This window comes from Cyprinodon tularosa, unplaced genomic scaffold (genome assembly GCF_016077235.1).
Source record: "Cyprinodon tularosa strain WSP-4 unplaced genomic scaffold, ASM1607723v1 ctg813, whole genome shotgun sequence".
Classification (NCBI taxonomy): Eukaryota; Metazoa; Chordata; class Actinopteri; order Cyprinodontiformes; family Cyprinodontidae; genus Cyprinodon; species Cyprinodon tularosa.
The window spans coordinates 516,183-538,340 of NW_024039578.1; the positions used below are offsets into that span (position 1 = coordinate 516,183).

The 22,158-nt window shown below is 39.2% G+C and overlaps 1 protein-coding gene across 1 annotated transcript; it reads left to right on the plus strand.

The window, feature by feature from the left end:
• The first annotated feature begins 17,442 nt into the window (after window positions 1–17,442).
• si:ch211-202f5.2 (uncharacterized protein LOC795181 homolog) lies at window positions 17,443–21,586 on the plus strand. Its single transcript, XM_038271983.1, has 3 exons — window positions 17,443–17,883; window positions 19,851–20,091; window positions 20,383–21,586. The coding sequence occupies exons 2-3, from the start codon at window positions 19,855–19,857 to the stop codon at window positions 20,713–20,715; spliced, it is 570 nt and encodes a 189-aa protein (XP_038127911.1). The 5' UTR covers window positions 17,443–17,883; window positions 19,851–19,854; the 3' UTR covers window positions 20,716–21,586.
• Window positions 21,587–22,158: the final 572 nt, after the last annotated feature.

The window sequence follows — 22,158 nt, forward strand, 5'->3', positions numbered from 1 at the left end:
GGGAGTTTTTCTAGATCCTTTTTCTTTATTTTTTCTTTTTGCATTTTTAGTTAATTCCATTGTTTATGTATATCTAAGCATCTTTTCATAGATTACTTATTTATGTTTGTGTCTCTCTCTTCATTGGCCTCAGCTGTTCCTTATCTCAGACTGATAACACTCGCCTGTTTGCCAAGCCCAGTTTTCCTCTCATTCCTGTTCGGTTGTCCGTCTCTCTGCTGTTTCTACTGCCTTTTGTTTCATTATTCTGCCATGTTTACCCTCCCTGCCATTTGCAAGTCTTTGTCATTCGTCAAATATTGTTTCCTTTCAAAGCTCCTGTCACACCTTGACAATGTACGAAAAATCTGGCAAGAACGCCGGCATACGTTGGATAAGTTATGGGTATGGTTTGTATACGTAATGAGGACGATGCAGTATGCTAGCACACGTCGACATACGGCAAGTATGTGAACAACGTATGAGCATACGCCGACGTATGCCATACATGAGCCATAAGTTACAGGTACGTTATCTGATTGTTGACATACGTTATGTGTAAGTTAGTCATAAGTCGTGGCGTCTAGCTTATCCAAAACCTATGAGTAACTTCTCCTCCTCACTTCATCCCCATCATAGGTTGAGCCAGAAGTTGAGTGTGATGGATCCACCAACAAACTTCCTAGCAGACATGACGCTGAATCTGCTGCAACCGCAAACCTTCTGTCTTTCTTTTTATTTATTTATTTATTCTTTTTTTTTTTTTTGACGGGCGGTAAACAGCAGCTAGGTTAATACAACACATGTCATCTCAAGGCACTTTCCAGTTCACCAGATCATCCAGTCACATTGATTCAAAGTTTTCTATCTAAGGAAAACCAGCTGATTGCATCGACTCATTGACTCTTCAGCAATCCCTCACACTAAGCATGCTTGTAGCGACAGTGGAGAGGAAAAACTCCCTTTTAACAGGAAGAAACCTCCAGCAGAACCAGGCTCAGTGTGAGCGGCCATCTGCTGAGGCCCACTGGGGTTCAAGGAGACAGAAGCAGAGATAGTTTCCTGGATGGGGTCGCCTTTTACATTTGCTTTCATCCTTTTGATATTAAGAATCAATTAAATTAAATTCAGTTTATTTCTATAGCGCCAATTCACAACACATGTCATCTCAGGGCACTTTACAGTTCAACCAGATCATCCAGTCAGATTGATTCAAAGTTTTCAGAGCCTGGTTCTGCTGCTATAGAATTAGACTTCTAGAGGAAATAGGGACCCCTTTTTCATCATTCTGCTTCATTCTATCTCTATTCTCCCACTCTGCAGAATCTGTTAGTTCAATCTCTAACGTTCTGCTCTCTCTGCTTTTTCTCATAGTAGCTTCATCTGGTCTGTTCCTGTTTGGCTGTGACTCCATCCTGGAGAGAAATATCAGCTGTGCTGCTGCCATCAACACCTTTGTTTCTAGATGTTGGAGCTTGGCCTGTTTTCCAGTGTAGTCCTGTTTCTCTGACTGTGACTAACTGGATGTGCTCTCTTCATCCTCTGACATGGGAGCTGGCTCGGAGCTCGTCTGCCTGGCTGTGTGTTTCCTGGACGGGGCCGCCTGTGGAGCTGGTTGACAGTTGCCTTTTGTATCTATGATTCTTTTTCTATGTCTGCTTCTGTCTCCTTGAACCCCAGTGGGCCTCAGCAGATGGCCGCTCACACTGAGCCTGGTTCTGCTGGAGGTTTCTTCCTGTTCAAAGGGAGTTTTTCCTCTCCACTGTCGCTACAAGCATGCTTAGTGTGAGGGATTGCTGAAGAGTCAATGAGTCGATGCAATCAGCTGGTTTTCCTTAGATAGAAAACTTTGAATCAATCTGACTGGATGATCTGGTGAACTGGAAAGTACCTTGACATGTGTTGTGAATTGGTGCTATAGAAATAAACTGAATAGAATTGAAAAAGAAGCATAGATACAAAAGGCAACTGTCAACCAGCTCCACAGACGTTCCCCGTCCAGGAAACACACAGCCAGGCAGACGAGCTCCGAGCCAGCTCCCATGTCAGAGGATGAAGAGAGCACATCCAGTTAGTCACAGTCAGAGAAACAGGACTACACTGGAAAACAGGCCAAGCTCCAACGTCTAGAAACAAAGGTGTTGATGGCAGCAGCACAGCTGATATTTCTCTCCAGGATGGAGTCACAGCCAAACAGGAACAGACCAGATGAAGCTACTATGATGAATAAAAAATGTGTGAATATGTGCAAAGAAAGTGGAAAAACTAAAAATGCAGCAGCAGAAACCATCTAACACCAAACGGCTGGAGCATCTATCAAGAATCAATTTTTATATGTGAACAACATATTATTTACTGCTGTTTTTTGCTTCTTTTGCTGTAGCTCCTAAACTGGAATCAGCTGCTCCTTCATATCAGGCAGATTTCTGATGCTATTAAGTCTCTTTCATAATCATATTAAAACACTTGTAAAATTTTGGGGGTTTCACTTTATAGTTTAATGTAGTAATGTATGTGTTTTTAACATTTAATTTATAATATTTGAGTGGTTTGCAACAATGTGGAAAATGGGACAGTGGTAAAAAAATAAAAAAAAGGCCAAATAGGTCAGTTCAGGTCAAAAATGGGACATTTGAAATGAAATTGGTTTCTATTTCCTCTCTGATTCTGGTTAAACTCAGATTTTATGTCGCATTTATTTCAAATTTCGATCTAAAAAAAACTACTCAGTATATACAGTTCCTCTTTCTACCTGTAGGGGGCAGCATTTCTTACCTGAAATCTTATAATTTTGTTAGAAATGTTAAAATAAAGTGTCAAGTAGCAAAGCAAAGAAGAACAGGTCAGAAACTACCAGGGGAGGACCTAAGGGACCTCATGGAGCCCATGGGGCCTCCCTGGATGAGGTGTGGGCGGGGCTCTGAGCTGGAAATGACAGGAATGAAGGAAGAGAAAAGCAGTTTCTGTCCAACTGGTTCCAGACATGAGAGCAGATTACTGACATCCAGCGAAGTGACATCAGCTCTGCCCTCCACCTGCATCACCTCTGTTTGTTTACCCTCCATAAGACTCTGTGGTCACATGACCTCCATCCAGGAACAGACAGATATTACAGCTAAATATCCACAAACTCAGCCTGATGGCAGAACGTATCGGAAAACATGTATGAAATATAAAAATATAAATTAAATTACAAGTAATCCAATAATTCATAGAGATTAGACAAAAATCTGTTTGATTTTATTTGGACAAAAAATAAAAAATTCATAAAATGACAATAATAGATCAAAAGCTGTAGAATAAATGTGAAAATAAAAGAGTTTTTCTGACATATAAGGAAAAAAATATAATTGTATAACTTGTAAATCTACCCAAGATTAAAAAGAGTAAATAAAAAAAAACATGGATATTTCTTTATCCAATAATATAGAAAGCTAGAAACATGGAAAAATAAAAAAGAGGAAAAAATCTGTCATAAAATGACAATAATAGATCAAAAGATGTTGAATAAATGTGAAAATAAAAGAGTTTTTATGACATGTAAAGAAAAAAATCTAATTATATAACTTGTAAATCTTGTAAATAGTAAAAAAAGAAAACAGCATAAATACTTCTTTATCCAATAAAAAATATAGAAAGCTCGAAATATGGAAAATAATTAAAAAATTATATGTGTAACAATGAGTTGGTATAATTTTAAATATCTACACAATACTCCCACCTAATAGAAGTTGATTTCTATTTATTTAATAGAAATATTTATTTCAGATTTTAAAGACTATCAGTAATGGTTCTGATGTAAAAGATATTTATAAAATAATATTATCTGAATCTCAGAGCATAAAAATACAGGGTAACATATATTTATCAAATAAAAAAATAAAAATAAAAGCTGCCAGAAGGGAACATATTAAGAAAACAATATGACATAAAATATTGACACAGAAAACAGAATCCATTTTTAATAACAAAGGATTCTGAAACATAATGCAAATCTATTTTTAAATCTCCAGACAGAAGCAGAAGAGGTCAACCTGAAAGAGCAGCAGGTGTTGTTAGGGCAGTTGTTCCTGTGGGTGAGAATGGGGAGAGAGAGAGAGGGGAGGGAGTGCCAGCAGGTAGAACAGGTTTGGGCGAGGCGGTCAAGAGAGCTCCGAGAAACTCAGTGAGGCAGAGAGAGAGAAGCTGAGTCAGATTTGTTTCTATCAAATAAAAATATTTTCTCTGCAGATCAGACGGAACCGAATCAGTTCCAGTCAGAAGAAGAAGGTAGAGGAGGAGGATCGATTATAGAGGGGAGACTGAGAAGGACGAATACCTGGACAGGTAAGCCGTCTGAACCTGCTCTTCTTAGACTGCAGCAAACTGGCGATGGAGACGCTGGCAGAAAAATGGAAAACAGAAATAAAAACTGCTGAGATAGACGAGCTTAACACCAAGAATACTTTCAGATAGATGATAGATGATAGATAGATAGATAGATGATAGATAGATAGATAGATAGATAGATAGATAGATAGATAGATAGTCCATTTGTGTTAAGATTATGATGCAATCAGAAAGCAGTGCGTCTTGTTCTTTTGCTCTTTAAATGCTAATAAGAATTAGAATCAATTATCAAAGAGTCAGTAAATAAAACCAAAGAACCTGACTTTGGTGCCACCATCTTTGTATCCAAAGAAGCTAATTTGTTTGAGTAATTAACTTAAATGCAGTTTCACATTCCGAGCAGCAGGTGGCAGTAGAGAGGAAAAAAAACCTACAAAGTTCCAGATAAATGTATCTAATTTATCAAAGATTGATACACTTGTTAATTTCATCTAATTTATTCTGGCTGCATAATTTCACTTCATTTTATCTCACCGGATTAATTTCAGTATATTTTGCTTTATCTCGGACCTTTAAACGGGTTTAGCTTAGCGGTCTTATTTATCAAGCTTGCTTTCTCAGAAAACGAGTGCTGATGCTTGGATGCTTCACTTTCCATGCACATGTTGACATGTAAAATAAAAACAAACATGGCGTAAAAAGGTACGGTACCTCAGGTTAACTCTGACCCGTATATCCATGGTAGGCTCACTATGGAGGCGACGCTCATTACGTTCCTCTCTCCTCTGATCCAGACGCTGAATCACACCTCAGATCCGATCAGTTTTAGCTACTCCCTTTTTCCTACCATTAAAATTCCTCAGGTTCTGTATTTAAAGAATCTGCTGCCTCCATCAACGCCTTAGATTACAGATGATAGAGTTGGGCCTGTTTTTCAGTGTTTAGTCCTGTTTCTCTCTCAGACAGAGCTATGGGCTCAGCTTTGACTGTGACTAACTGGATGTTCTCTCTTTCATCCAATTAACCCTTTCTGGTTAATTGTTTCTTTCACAGAAAGAGCCTCATGTTGAGCTACGTACCTTTGTAAGATAGAAAGTATTTATAGATCGGTGCTTCTGTGTTAATATTCTATGTCTGCTTCTGTCTCCTTGAACCCCAGTGGGCCTCAGCAGATGGCCGCTCACACTGAGCCTGGTTCTGCTGGAGGTTTCTTCCTGTTCAAAGGGAGTTTTTCCTCTCCACTGTTGCTGCATGCAAGCTAATTTCAATTCAGTTCAGTTTATTTCTATAGCGACAATTCAAAACACATCATCTCAAGGCACTTTACAGATAAAATTCAACCAGATCATCCAGTCAAACTAATTCAAAGTTTTCTATCTAAGGGAAACCAAATGATTGCATCGACTCATTGACTCTTCAGCAATCCCTCACACTAAGCATGCTTGTAGCGACAGTGGAGAGGAAAAACTCCCTTTGAACAGGAAGAAACCTCCAGCAGAACCAGGCTCAGTGTGAGCGGCCATCTGCCGAGGCCCACTGGGGTTCAAGGAGACAGAAGTGAATATCTACTGTCTCTACCTGAGGATGCTGCAAAAATCAATGAGTCGATGCAATCAGCTGATTTTCCTTAGATCAGGGGTGGGCAATTCCACTTCCTGGGGGCCGGTATCCTGCAACGTTTAGATGTGCCTTTGGTTTAACACACCTGAATCCAATAATTCGATAGATTGAGAGGACCGCATACTGAGAATGTAACTCAACCATTTGATTCAGGTGTGTTGGAGCAAGGATGGATCTAGAAGTTGCAGGATACCGGCCCTCAGCACCCAGAATTGCCCACCCCTGCCTTAGATAGAAAAACTTGGAACCAATCTGACTGGATGATCTGGTTGAAATGTCTCTGTGAAGAGTATTGAGAAGACATGTGTTGTGGTATCAATAAAGTGATTTAAATTGAACTTAAAAATGTTGATCTACAGGGAGCATCTAGTCACATCTGGGCATCATAAATACACTGCCGGTTCAGGCACTGGCCTATCTTGATAAGACGATGATAAAGGCTGTAATTGGTCCATCTGTCTTCCCTAAAATACTTTAATATATAAAACCACCTACATTATCCTGGGCCAGAACAGTTCAGGGATATTAGTAGTTGATTAGTGTAAAAATACGGAGCAATTAGTGAAACATTTACTGTAAATGTAATCTTTTTTTTTATTTCTTCATCAGAGATGGAAGTAAACATTCCTTATGAACAGAGATGGCAAAAGTACTCCCTTTCCGTACTTGAGTAAAAGTACAGATACTTGTGTTAAAAAATACTCTGGTAAAAGTGGAAGTACTGATTAAACTTCTTTACTCAAGTAAAAGTAACAAAGTACAGGCTTGTAAATTTACCTAAAGTATAAAAGTAAAAGTACAAACCACTTTTTTCATGCCGTTGCCTACATTTTAAATGGATGTCTGCCAATAGGACTAGATCTCCGTTGTGTTCATTTTCAATCATCTCGTCGTCCATGCTACTATGCTAACGCCACCGCCAACAAGCTGCAATGATTTGCCGCCAATGAATACCGCCGAATCTGTCGATTCATCTTGTAGTGGTGCGTCAAATGCAACGTAGATTCCCATCCAATTAGATTGAATTTGGTATTGATGACGTGAAAAATAATAACGGTAACTCCATTGAAATTATTCATAACTAAAGTAACGAGACAATTTTTTTTAAATGTAAGGAGTAGAAAGTACAGATATTTGTGTAAAACTGTAAGGAGTAGAAGTAAAAAGTCGGCATAAAAATAAGTTGTAAAGTAAAGTAAAAATATCAGAAAAATCTACTTGAGTACAGTAATGAAGTATTTGTACTTTGTTACTTCCCATCTCTGCTTATGAACAATCAATCTGCTCCATCGAAAAGGTCTTAGGCCGTGTTCACACTGCAGGCCTTAATGTCTAATTCCCAGTCTTCGGATGAATCTGATTCTTTGACGCGGTCGTTCACATTAACAAGTATACGCTACTTCTATGTGATCTCTATAAGCTGCATTTATACGACTTGGGTGTCAGTAGAGGATGCAGTGACGTCACAAGTAAGTAAAAAAACCCCAAAAACAATCCACTGGACTTTGTTTCCAAGTTTGAAGACGTTTCGCTTCCCATCCAGGAAGGTTTTATCCAGCAGCCCAACAAAGTCTTGTTTTTGTTTAGAAAACATGCAAATTGAAACGGATTAACGGGTCCACCCCTTTGGAATGGGGGTCGTTTGGCTTCTTTATTAGCCTGCAATGCCCCATACCTGTCTATGTCTCTGAAAGGGGGTAGTTAGAGGGAATTGTCGGCTCATCATTAACCTCTTACACCCTAAGGGGGTATAAATAAATTTCTGCATGACAAAAACACACAAAAGTAAATAACTTATAGCCTCAAAGCTATTAGATTTAAGAAACTGTTGGTACGTCTGTAAAGGTAAGATGTCATAGAATGGTTTTCTGGTGTCAGCACCAATTTTCTTTGAAATAAACATTGCAAAACACTACCAAAATATTATTTATAGCACAAAAAAGTAGTACAGACTTTCAAATCTAAATGTTGTGTAAAAATATATCAAATGTGGACTCAATCAGATGAATCATATTTATTTTAGAATGGTATTAGTGAGAAATTTCTTAGGCGGAGAGGCCATTTTGGCACATTTATCCATAAATGTCACCAAACTGTGCCAAATGTGTTTTTTACATCAATACTGGGGGTTTGTTAAAATTACGAGGTCATGTAGCAGCTGGACCCACCGGTGGGTCCGTAGGGTTCTAGGGGTTAAGTTATGACCTGGATGACTGAGAATCTTGACCAGCTAAATGGCTGTTAATGCAGGAGTGCATCTATCTATCAAATATCTAATAAAAAACCCTCCGAGTTTTGCCTGAATAAAGCGAGAAATAAGGCTTTCTACCATTTTTCCTTTGTTGATTGCTCTCTGCATTGTCGGCCATGGTTGATGTTTTTCTTCCTGCTTCTGTAGCAGGATGCAGAACTGTGACGTTTATTGAGTATTAATGATGAACAGGTCGGATGAATGCGAAAAGCCTGTTCAGATAAAGGTGTAAAAAGATCACATATGTATCTGATTTAGGACCACAGAGCCAAGGAATTTAAAATAATCAAATTCTGTGTTGGTCAGACTGATATGAACAGATCAGATCCAAGTCGCATATATAAAAAAAAAAAAATTAGATTTATGTTAGTTCAGTGAGATCGTAGGCTTAATTATATTTTTCTCCTTTCAAACCTAGAGGTACGGAGCTGAACTACTTTAGTAGAGTGTGACCCCTACTTCCTACTTCCTGGTTCCGGATCCAATCATATGAGAGTTCCCAGCGTCCTCCAAACACAGCAGAGCTTTCATATTTAATGTCGGCATAAAGAGCAGCAGCCTGCAAACATGGACTGCGCTTTTTTTCCCTCTTCTCTGTGGTTGCCATTTAGTAACCATAAAATATCAATGATCTAATGGCTCATTTAAATACTTAGTGACACTCATAATGGTTTCCACCATTTATGGCGAAATGTGAAGCCTTGGACACAAACGATGATGAGCTGTGATTTAGAAAGTTAAATTGCTTGGTTTTATGTTTGCTTGAAAAAAAAGAGACATTGTGTCCAAATGTCCTCTCTAACCGAGCACTATATAGGAGTTACACCATTTTAGATGAGTGTTCCAATGTTTAGTGGATGAAAAAGTAGTGGACTTGAAATTTCCCACAATGCACCTTGAACAACAGTATAACGATGGTCATTAGATGAGCAGATTATCCCAGAATGCTTTGCAAGAGCTCCCTTCATAAAGCATAGGATTCATTTTGGGGTGACAGAGAAAATAGACGCTGCAGGAACTATGCGGGGAGGCGGAGTCATGTGACCAGCGGGGAGAGAAAGGTAGTGATCATCTGTCTAAATGGTCAGTTAACTGAGTTCACTATGAAGTCCACTATATAGTGACAGACGGGTTAGGCCAGACGTCCAGACAAAGCCATGTTTTTTTTCTTTAGTGTTTGCTATTTAAAGATATTAGTTGGATGTATATATTATTTTAACTAATGTATTTATCTTTTAACTAATTAAACTAAGATGCTTAAATCTGTTTAGCTCTGATCCTTAATTTAATTGAACCTAGATCAATAACTCGTTAAGATTAAATGATTGAATTCATTAAGCTAAGATCGTTATACTACCAGGTCTAGCTCAGACCTTGAAACGCATTTATCTTTAAACTTGTTTAGCTTAAGACCTTCAGCTGGTTTAACTAATCATTAAACCCCTTAAGCTCAGATCATTAAAACCGTTAAACTTAGATAATTAAACCCATTAAGATTAGATCATTAAACTGGTTTACCTCTGATCATTAAACCTGTTAAGCTTAGATCATTAAACCCATTAAACTTAGATCATTAAACTTGTTAAGCTTAGATTATTAAACTCGTTAAACTAAGATAATTAAACTAGTTTAGCTTAGATTATTAAACCGCGTTAAATTTAGATCATTAAACCCATTAAGCTTAGATTATTAATCCTGTTAAGCTTAGATCAGTAAACTCATTAAACTTAGATCATAAAATCCATTAAACTTAGCTCATTAAACCTGTTAAACTTAGATCATTTAACACATTAAGCTTAGATTATTAAACTCGTTAAACTTAGATAATTAAATTCGTTAAGATTAGATCATTAAACTGGTTTACCTGTGATCATTAAACCTGTTAAACTTAGATTATTAAACTCGTTAAACTTAGATTATTAATCCTGTTAAGTTTAGATTATTGAACCCGTTGAGCTTAGATAATTAAAGTCGTTTAGCTTAGATTATTAAACTCGTTAAATTTAGATCATTAAACCCATTAAGCTTAGATTATTAATCCTGTTAAGCTTAGATCAGTAAACTCATTAAACTTAGATCATAAAATCCATTAAACTTAGCTCATTAAACCTGTTAAACTTAGATCATTTAACACATTAAGCTTAGATTATTAAACTCGTTAAACTTAGATAATTAAATTCGTTAAGATTAGATCATTAAACTGGTTTACCTGTGATCATTAAACCTGTTAAACTTAGATTATTAAACTCGTTAAACTTAGATTATTAATCCTGTTAAGTTTAGATTATTGAACCCGTTGAGCTTAGATAATTAAAGTCGTTTAGCTTAGATTATTAAACTCGTTAAACTTAGATCATTAAACCAGTTAAGCTTAGATCATTAAGCCTGTTAAGCTTAGATCATTAAAGTCGTTTAGCTTAGATTATTAAACTTAAGCTTAGATCATTAAACCAGTTAAGCTTAGATCTCTAGCATCTTTTATCTCAGATGATTAAACTCAGGAAGTGAAGATCAATAAAGTTGTTAAACTCAAGGCCTTAAACTGGTTTATCTCTGATCATTAAACCTGTTAAACTTAGACTTTTACACTCGTTTAGCTCTGATTGTTTATTTCTAGCCATTATTTTTCCTGTTTCTTACTTTCAATGACTGATAAACTCCGATTGGTCAGCTGGTTAAGAATCGGAGGAAGAATCATTATAAATGTTTGTACACTAAAATTAACATCCATGTCACTCTGTTTGTCTGAACTCCACAGTTTGCTTCCCTGAACATCTCTGATTGGTCTACGTTCTGATTGGCTGCTCTACACTGCCCCCTAGTGACATCATCAATATGTCATCCAATATCAAAATCTCCCTGGAGAACCCATATGGTGAGGTCACCATCCCCAGGGCCAAACTCCGATCGTCAGACGACGCCACAGTCATCGGCAACCCAGTGGCCCTGAACAGTGAGAACCCGTACGGCCAGAAGGGGTCGGACCCCCCGCCCTACACGGTGAAGGAGGACACAGGCGATGAGGAGGAGGGGCATTGCAGGGCGTGTTGCTACCGCTGCAGGAGGAGGAAGTGACGCTGCTGTGGCAGGAGGGCAGCGATTGGCTGATCACGTGTCAGTCACATCCAACAGAACCACTAAAACCAGAACTTCCATCAGACCCAATCAGAACCACAGCTATAGGATACATCCAGGGTCTGAGCACAGACTGTGTGGATAAGAAGATCTCAAACCCTTCATCTCCATATGGGATCTGTATGGAGATCGCTGCAGACCTCGGAGACCCTGTAGAACCTCAGGAAACCCTGATCCGTCAAAGACTGCAAGGACCTTGGGATCCTGAAACCTGCCAAAAAACAAACTTGGGACTTTAGATTCTGAATGTTGGATTTTTAACATTTTTAAAGCCAGAAACTCCCTAAGGAGGGCAGTGCCGGTTCTAGACCAGATGTACCAGGGGGCCAGGAGGGGGCCAGGAGGGGGCCAGCAGGTTTTCATGGGGTCAAAGAAAAGCATGAAATAAAAAAGGCAAGGGATTCATATATATATTAGGATAGCTGCATGAAGTGAAATTTCTATTAATTTAGTTTTAAGTAAAGTTCTATGTCTAATTAGGTCAATATACACTAATTTTTTCTCAAAATAAGTGCATTTTTTCTTGAATTGAGGGAGTAAGTGAGACATTTTGCCAACGAAACGAGACAATTTACACTTAAAATAAGAAAAAAGAATTGCATTGTCTTATTTCAAAAGCATATTATCTATTTAACTTATTCTAAGAGCAAAAATACTAATTCCATTGGCAAATTATCTTTTTTTCCTACTTTAAATTAAGAGTAAATTCACTTAATTTAAGACATTTTCACTTATTTCTAGATCATTTTTGCAGTGTACATTCATAATTTGGGATTTTTACTCATTTTTTGACTCAATTTAAGTTAAAAAATTAACTTTTCTTTACAATCTGAATTAGAACTCAAGAAAATCTGATACATTCAGCTGTATACATATAAAAAAAACATTTAGCAGATGATATCTAAATAACACTGAAGCTATCGCCTTATTGTTTTTTTAAAAATAATTAGTAAAACAGAATTTGTAAAGAAAAAACGTGAATTTGATCCAAAGGACCAATCAGTAACTATGTCTGTTTCAGCGCAGATCATCATTAGAATTTCTTTGAGTATTATGTCTTCAGTACAGGGGCCATAACGGGGGCCAGGACATGATCTAAAGGGGCACTGGGGCACCCGTTGGCCCCCGTCTAGAACCGCCCATGAAGGAGGGGATCTGGAAACCTTTACAAACCTTGAGTGGGACTGTTAGGGACAGGAGGACTATCCTGTGTTCATTTGGTCTTTGGTTTAATTTAGATGTGTATTTTCTTTAAAAGCTTTAAACACAGGATGGTTTGCCTTTCTGTTGTTGCCATGACAACTCCACCTGATGAATGAAAGCTTCCTGTTAAAAGCTTTAAATAATTTCCCCGCCAAGTTTCCACACAATATCTTTTCATTTCATACATTAGACCCAATTTAAGGATTTTATTTTATAAACTAAGACTCGAAAAACTATTTACATTTTTTCTTTTGTATTAAGATTTATTTGACATTAGAAAAAAAGGTTTTTTACTTTTGATCAAATATGTTCCACAAACACAACAAGAAAACAAGCTATTTAATTTAAAGCTAATATCAAAATAGATACATTTTCACGTCCATAACAAGAAACGTCCACCTTAAAAATAATTATATATGTATATTCAATGATATGTCTGTAAAACACATTTATCTTGTTTTTAATTCAAGTTATTTTTGATTTTTCTGATTTATTTTTCTGCTGCTGGTTTTGTTGAGATATTTATGTTTTATTTCTGAATTCTGAGGAAGATAATTTTGTTTTCTGTATCATGATTTTCAACATGAAGGATTTTTTTCTAGCATAAATTAAGCAGAATCTTCCATCAGCGAGTCATTGTAGACAAAGAACAAAATAAACAGATCAGTTGCGTGTTTTGTCTGTTTACGTCATGTTTGTCTCAAATATAAAAGCACAAACTAGAAGCAAAGAACTAAAACACTGAATTCATTAATAGGTTAACCCAGCAGGGGGCGCTGTTTGTTCCACTTTGCGTCTGGAGGGATGGGATGGTCCAACAGAGCAGAAATTCATCATCAGACCCAGTGAAGAAAAGTCAAGCAGATAAGATGTGTTTACAAAAAAAGTGAAATTAAACACTGAAAAAACTTTTAACAGTTCATCATACGGCCTTTATTGCGAGGTAATCAACCCTGTTCTGATCTGGGCAGCGTTCGTTCCCCCTTAGTTCCAATAAAGGAAAGTAGTCAGAGTCAAAACAAATTTAGATAAACAGTAACATGTTATGAATAAACCTTGAGAAAGAATCTGGTTTGTTATGGGAAGAAGGACATCTTCCTTTATAGTTAGTAAATAGCTTAAATCAATATATGAAATAAGTGAAATCTGAATTTTCCGACCACATTACGTAGTAAAGGTTTTAATCATAGGGAGTGCGGTATTCTTTAGGTTTGTATTTCATACTATATTTTGCCCCGCCAAACATCAGGAACCACATCAGTGATTGTGAAAACCATCTTGTGACTCTCTACTTGGTGTCTCGTGACCCCCTGCAGGGTCCCGATCCCCACTTTGGGAACCCCTTCTTTAGATCCCTGCTGTAGCTGAGCAGGAAATTAAGGCTAGAAATGATAGAGGGACATTTCTTTAATTACAGAAAGTCCTCCAGGTCCAGAATCAGTAAAGCAGTCCCATACCATGACTCCACCACCACCATGTTTGATTGTCAGTAAGTGGTACGGTGTTAGTTTTAGCACAGCTGTGTCATTAAACACACACCATTCTTAAGGGTATAGCTGTGTCTTAGATGTCCACACATGCTGGGGGAAATATGGAGGCCATCATCGTGACCTCTGACCTTAGCTGAGGCAGTTAGATGTTGTTCTAGGACCCCCTGGATGAGTCATCGTTGTTCTCTTGGAGCAACGTTGGTAGGTCGGCTTGTCCTAGGAAGGTTTTCCAGTGTATCAGATTTTTCTCATGTGTGGATCAAGGTTCTGTGGGATTTATACCCTTTTCAGTAGCCATCTTTTCTTAACCTCTTAACATCCACCTCATTTTGGGTAATCCTCGCCTATTTTGCATACTTAGGAACTGTAAGCCCAAATTACATGTGCAATACATTATTTTAAAGCTAAAACCATATAGTTTCCTAATATATAAATTTGGGTGACTAGAACACAGACCAACCTTCATCAATTTGAACATGACAGGAAGTTGTTGTTTTTTATTCTTGGAAATGATAGGTCTTTTTTGAACAACAGTACTAAAGACATTCTTGAAAAAAGTCAGGTTTTATTGTATTATATTAGTTGTACATTATGTCAACTACAAATGCAGACAATTTCAGACCTCTAGCTATAACAGTTCCAGAGCTGTGGGGTATGGGACTTTTGGTGTCAGCTTGGAGCTGCGCGCCGACTGGGGTTCAATTTTACTGGTGGAATTTTATGCATTCTGAATTATTACCCCCACTTAAAGGGGAATACCGCTTTTTACATTGGGCCCTTGATTTTACGTTATTCCATCATGTTCTACTCACCCATATGAGTTTTGTGTCATTTGGAGCCGTTCTGATGATATTCCGTTAGGTTTTATCCAAGCAGAGATGGGAAGTAACAAAGTACAAATACTTCGTTACTGTACTCAAGTAGATTTTTCTGATATTTTTACTTTACTTTACTACTTATTTTTATGGTGACTTTTTACTTTTACTCCTTACATTTTTACACAAATATCTGTACTTTCTACTCCTTACATTTTAAAAAATTGGCTCGTTACTTTAGTTCTGAATCATTTCAATGGAGTTACCGTTATTATTTTTCACGTCATCAATACCAAATTCAATCTAATTGGATGGGAATCTACGTTGCATTCGACGCACCACTACAAGATGAATCGACAGATTCGGCGGTATTCATTGGCGGCAAATCATTGCAGCTTGGTGGCGGTGGCGTTAGCATAGTAGCATGGACGACATCCATTTAAAATGTAGGTAACGGCATGAAAAAAGTGGTTTCTACTTTTACTTTTATACTTTAAGTAAATTTACAAGCCTGTACTTTGTTACTTTTACTTGAGTAAAGAAGTTTAATCAGTACTTCCACTTACTTCCACTTTTACCAGAGTATTTTTTAACACAAGTATCTGTACTTTTACTCAAGTACGGAAAGTGAGTACTTTTGCCATCTCTGTATCCAAGTAACGTCTTCCTATGGGCAACGACTTGAAGGCACAAACTGAACTGTTCATAATTTATCATTTATGGTACACCAGCATTCATAACATGTAGGCCAATCACTGTCCCCCAGACATCTGCGGTTATATTATTTATATTTATATCTTTTAAAAACAAAGCGGCGCGTTTATGACGTCACCAGGCAACCCTGGTGGGTTTTAAGAGGTTAATGTTTTGCCATTTGAGTTCTTTAAGCCTACTTCATGCTGCCCAAACTGGAGGAGCCCCGGATAAAAGCCCCAGTTCATAACAGTTTGTGATTGAAGACATGTTCAGGCTGTATTGGATCATCTTTCCTTGAATGAAAGACATCATAAAGGAAGTGTTTCATGTTTTTATTCTGGCAAATTTTTTTCTTTGGTTTGATGATTTAAAAACATTAATGGAGGATAAATAATTTTCCACTCAACTGACCAGAATGAACGGGCTGCTTGTGGATTTAAAGGTTCTGCACCAATAAAAGATCCAAACTCAAAGCAAGCCAGATTTATTGATACAGCTTAATCTAGGATAAGGACAATTCAATGTTCTTAATATGAATTAATTAAAGAATAAAACAGAAGAAAAATAAAAAACACAATGGAAACAAGTAAAGATGAAAACATGATAAAAGCAAACAAACAGATGGAATCCAACCTTAAACTAATAACACCCCAGTTAGCTGTTCGACTTTAACAGTCAAAGGCAGCTCTAAACCGGGGGGGCATTTACCATTAGGCAAATCCCTAATGGTGCCTAGGGCCCCATGTTCCTGTGGGCCCCATAAAACTCTGTTTACATACATAGTTAATACAACTATTCCTTTTATTGTTTTTGATAAAAATACTTTTGCTAAAATGCCATCAGAATGTTAATAATATTAAGTGTGTCTGAGACCCCCCCCCCCCCTTCAGTGTCCACCATATTGGATCAGTCCATTTGCTGCACATGTTTAGAAAGGTCCAAACAGACAGCAGCAAACCATTTGAAAACAAACTTAGCGCTTTAGTCGCTATATTTAGCAACTTTTCAGACCCCTCTATTTCAAAAAGCTCTTAGCGCCAAATCTAGAGACTTTTTTCTGCTACTGGAGACTTTGGAGACAACATCTAAAAGCAGCGAACTCTGCTCTCCAGAGCGAGTAGATTGGTAACCCCGCCTCCTGCTATCCTCTATCTTGTCTGCTGTCATGATTCATGCAGCTATTATTTCATCCAAATGAAAAATGGAGAACAGATAAGCAGATCATGGCTTGTCTACAGTGAAAAGAAGGACTGGGTTATTTACTTTGGCCTTTTTGGAAACACAGGAAGGAGCAATCAGCTAAGTGAGCTTAGTGCTTGGAAAAAATCTTTCATTCCTTTAGAGACAGCATGAAAAGTCAGCTGAGTACAAAACATAGAGAGGAAAACAACATCTACAACAAAATTATACATCTGCATAATGGGTCTCTTTTATGTGTTGTCTTCTCAGTTCAGAGGGCCCCCTGCCCATCTTTGCCTAGGGTCCCAAATTTCCTAAATCCGCCCCTGCTCTAAACTAATTGGTTTTTAACGCTGACTTTAAAGAACTTGACCTTTCATCATATTCACACTCTGCTGGAAGTTTGTTCCACATCAGTGGAGCATAAGAACTAAATGCTGCTTATCCATGTTTCTGGATGTACTCAGTGATCTTCTGACTGGAAAAAAATAAGATCTTCCCTAAAAACCAGATTCAGGCTTAGAATGAGTCCAGCAGCTCCTGAAGCAGTGATCAGATAGTCGTCAATACTTTATAACCGGTTTCTCCGCTGCTGCTTTAACCTTCAGTCACCAAACAGTGCGGCTCGACCGACACCTGATAGGACGACACCTCCAGAAACCTGAGCCCAGTTCCACTTTCTATTGGCTTCAGGTTCCAGGAGGAGGAATCAATTATAAAGCTGCTCCTGTTTGGGAGTTTATCAGATACCAGCAGCTCATCCGGATCAATAAGTTTGTCTATTGATCCAAACCTTCTCTGAGGATGTTTCACTAAATACCAAATTTTTTTTTTCCATGTTTATCATCTTCATGTGCGGTCCTTGTTTCAGAGTCAGGTTTCAACTTGTTGGTGTGTGTTGGTTGAACGAGGCTGAATTATTGATAAAGGAGAGTCCCTCTCTCTCTGTTGCTCTGAGAGGACAGAAACAAGGACAGAACAGAAGAGAAGAAGACGGACCAAAGGATAGAATAAAAGGCTGACAGAGAAATACAGAAAAAGAGAAAAAGAGAAGGAAGAAATCAGTTAGATAAAAGTTGAGGGACTGAAACAAGAACAAGAGTTGAAGAAATAAAGAGCAAAGAAAGGAGAAGATCAAAGAAAAAGGAGGAAAACAAGATGTGAAGAAGAAGAAGAACAAACTCAGGTGAGTTTCTATTCAACCAATCAGAAAGAAGGGCAGAAAATATCATTTGATTAGATGCATCTGATAGTTGATCAAGGTGTAGGAAAAAAAAGAAGATTGTGGGATTTGAGAAGATTTAATTCTTAACTGGAGGAGCCCAGTTTTTTTTTTCCAAGTTTAATCCCAGCATGTTCTCATCCTTACTCAAGTCCATCCGAGTCTCTTCCCACTTAGTCTCCAGTTCAGTCTAAGTTGTTTCCAGCCTGTTTTGCAGTTTGTTCCCTTTTGTTTTTAGTCTGATCCCAGTTTATTTTCCAGTTTGCTCCCTGTTTGTTCCCAGTCTGTTTCCAGTCTGACCCTAGTCCATCCCAAACTGTTGGCAGTTTATTCCCAGTCTGTTGTAAATTTGTTTCTAGTTCAATCGCAGTTTCTTTCCAGTCTGTTCCCGGTTTGTTCCTCATCTAATCCCAGCACATTCCCATCGAGTCCCTAGTCTGTTCCAATTTACTTTCCAGTTCAATCTGAGTTGTTTCCAGTTTGATTACAGTTGGTTCCCAGTCGGTTTCTGGTCTAATTCCAGTTTTTTCAAAGTCTGTTTCTATTTTGTTATCAGTCTGACCGAAGTCTGTCCCCGTATGTCCCCGTATGTTCCCATTCTGGTTTGTTCCCAGTATGTTTTGCAGTATGTTTACAGTCTGTTCCCAGTATGTTTCTAGTCTCATCCCAATATCTCCCAGTATCTTTCAGTCTCATCCCAGCATGTTTCCAGTCTTATGTCAGTATGTTTCCAGTCTGATCCCAGTCTGTTTCCAGTATGTTCCCAGTATGTTTCCAGTCTGATTCCAGTCTGTTTCCAGTCTGATACCAGTATGTTCACAGTCTTATCCCACTATGTTTCCAGTCTGATCCGAGTCTGTTCCCAGTATGTTCCCAATCTGATCCTACTCTGTTCCTAGTCGTATCCAGGTATGTTCCCAGTCTGATCCCAGTATGTTTCCAGTCTGATCCCAGTATGTTTCCAGTGTGATCTCAGTATTTTTCCAGTCCATTCCCAGTCTATTTCTAGTCTGATCCCAGTCTGTTCCCGGGATGTTTCCAGTCTGATCCCAGTATGTTTCCAGTCTGATCCCAGTATTTTCCCAGTATGTTTCCAGTCAGATCCCAGTCTCTTCCTGGTTTGATCCCAGTATGTTTCCAGTATGTTCCCAGTATATTTCCAGTCAGATCCCAGTCTGTTCCCAGTATGTTCCCGGTTTGATCCCAGTATGTTTCCAGTCAGATCCCAGTCTGTTCCCAGTATGTTCCCAGTTTGATCCCAGTATGTTTCCAGTATGTTCCCAGTATCTTTCTGGTCAGATCCCAGTCTGATTCCAGTCTGTACCCAGTATGTTCCCGGTTTGATCCCAGTATGTTTCCAGTCTGATCCCAGTATGTTCCCGGTTTGATCTCAGTATGTTTCCAGTCAGATCCCAGTCTCTTCCTGGTTTGATCCCAGTATGTTTCCAGTATGTTCCCAGTATATTTCCAGTCAGATCCCAGTCTGTTCCCAGTATGTTCCCGGTTTGATCCCAGTATGTTTCCAGTCAGATCCCAGTCTGTTCCCAGTATGTTCCCAGTTTGATCCCAGTATGTTTCCAGTATGTTCCCAGTATCATTCTGGTCAGATCCCAGTCTGATTCCAGTCTGTACCCAGTATGTTCCCGGTTTGATCCCAGTATGTTTCCAGTCTGATCCCAGTATGTTCCCGGTTTGATCTCAGTATGTTTCCAGTATGTTTCCAGTCAGATCCCAGTCTGTTCCCAGTATGTTCCCGGTTTGATCCCAGTATGTTCCCAGTATGTTTCCAGTCAGATCCCAGTATGTTCCCGGTTTGATCCCAGTATGTTCCCAGTATGTTTCCAGTCTGTTCCCAGTATATTTCCAGTATGTTCCCAGTCTGTTTCATATCCTGGAATAAGACATTAACCACTTTGTGTTTTGCAAACAAGGAAGATGCCCCATGACAAGAGAGAGGAAGACGAGGAAGAGGAGGATGACACCTGTCAGCCCCACCTTCCTACTTCCTCTGTTGCTATGGAGACAACGCTGTCAGGTCGGAGGCAGGACCTGGTGTGTATCGTGTGTTTCGGCAGCTACGACCTGCTGACGAGGTTGCCGCGGCGACTCCACTGTGGCCACGCCTTCTGCCAGGCCTGCCTGAAGAGACTGGACACGGTGATCAATGAGCAGGTGAGGTCCAGTCCTTCATCCTAGTAGAACCTACAGAACCGGGTCTTTCTCTGCAGTTTTTCCAGCCTGTAATCTCCCCATTAATGTTCTGCTGACTGCTTCATTAGAAAAACAACAGGACAGGTGGACTGAAAAAGGTCAGGGAGAAAATCTCCTCCTCATACAGGATGTGACATCAGCAGCCAAGCATTGATCAAACCTGATGACCCTCCTCTTCCTCACAGGATGAAGTGGCGGATCCATTGAACTTATGATGCTGAACCCAACAGCTCTCCACCTCTTCCTCCTCAGGTGTGGATCCCGTGTCCTCAGTGTCGGCAGAACACACCCAGGCCTAGAGGAGGAGCGGCGGGTCTGGACCTGGACTTGGCCTCCTTCTTGGCTGTGAAGGCCCAGCAGACCTACGTCTCCTGCTCCTCGTCCTCCTGGAGTTCTGTTCGGACGGACGGGACACCGGCTGGAGACGCAATCAGCAACAACAAGCCTTGGCTGGGCAAAGAAGTTTCAGATGACGGATGGCTGCACGGTGGGTTGGCTGAGCCTCGCTTCCATCGCTATGGCAACTGCTGCCCCACCCCATCCTGTTGGCTGTGCTGCTGGTTCTGCTGCCCAGGACGGGGCTAATAGACTAACCAAACTGAAACAGGAAGTCCTGAAAGACCAGTTGGAGGTTTTTGGGTATAAAATCTGGTCTGTCTTCTGACCACTGAACACATGGAAAGTTACAGACATCCTCTGAAGGGACAAGAATCTGGATTCATCTCCATCCAGCTGGTATCAGATCATGCATATCAGTGCCAGGTCAGGTCTAGATGTATATAAAGAAATCTATTTCAAAATACTTCAGCAATCCTAAAAGTAAATGAAACAAAATCTTTTTGTTTGATAAATCAAACAAAGTTGGTGAAGTGAAATGGAGGAAACATAAAAACAGCTCATATTTGTCGTATTGCACCTATCTGGGACCGCAGCCTCTGCAGAAACCCACAGATTTCCCTCTTCACATCCCATCTCCTCCTCTCCTCTTTTGGGGGAAGCTCAAGGAGTTCTAGGGCAACCGAGAGATTTACGAATGGGGCAAATTGGTAAGGAGACTTGAGCCAAAGTGGAAGTCTGCACAATACAACCACTGTCCGAATAGTACCTGCAGTAAGGAAGGAGGTAAAGGAAGCAAGACGATTCCTACCATAGTTGTTTTGACATAAGGACCAGGGAGCGCTGGAAGTCATTCTGAACAAGGGCTGCTGTGAAAATCTTTTTTGTTTTTTGGACAAAAGACCTATGACCCTATTTAAAATACAACAGATAAAAATAAATAAATAGAGATTCACTACTTCATTGTCATATATACTTCAGTGCACGCATCCAGGGTCTGTAACACAGACATCAGCTGACTATGTCTTATTGCTTAAACTTCACAATAAACTATTTTTCAGTGGCTTTACTCCGATTTGAAAAGCTGGCATTCAATAAAGGGTTTGTCTTTCTTAAATGTGTCTTTGGTATGACTTGCTTTTGGACAAAAAAAAAAGCACAAAATATGATCAGTCTCTTCCACATATTGCAGCCACTGCCATCTGGCAAACTGAGTCGGTGCTACAGAATGTGAGAAAGTTTCATTACCACAACGCCATGCAGGAAATTTGAAACTGGATGTTGACCATAAGGGTTTGTCTAATCCAACCACGCTAGGTTGGGATGCGGGTGCTGGGACGGCGCCTGTCGTTGCAGCTGCCATCAGAGGCGTTGCGCCGCGCGGACAGTCTCCTCACTCCAGTGCTCTCCGTTGTCATGGTTGCAGTACCAGCGGTTTTTCTCTTTGGTGGTGGTTTTCCCAAAAAAAAATCTTAAAATAAGTTTCTTTCATTTGACTTTGTAAATTAACAGTCTGCTGCCGTGAGCAGGATACCCTGGCGACCACGAGCTTGCTTGACGTTGTCATGACTGCGTAACTTCCGTTGTGATTAGGCCTCAAAATAATGAAATTAAAATCCACTTAAAGTTGTATGGAAGCGGCCATTCCAACCGTTGCATTTTCGAATGCCTAGTGGTGCACGACTTTAAACG

What these genes read in the sequence shown, in the direction of transcription:
- si:ch211-202f5.2 (XM_038271983.1), top strand. Translation starts at nt 19,855, where the DNA reads ATGCCCCATGACAAGAGAGAGGAAGACGAGGAAGAGGAGGATGACACC. An exon ending in ACACGGTGATCAATGAGCAG is followed by an intron (nt 20,092 to 20,382) that starts GTGAGGTCCAGT and finishes CTTCCTCCTCAG; the next exon opens with GTGTGGATCCCGTGTCCTCA.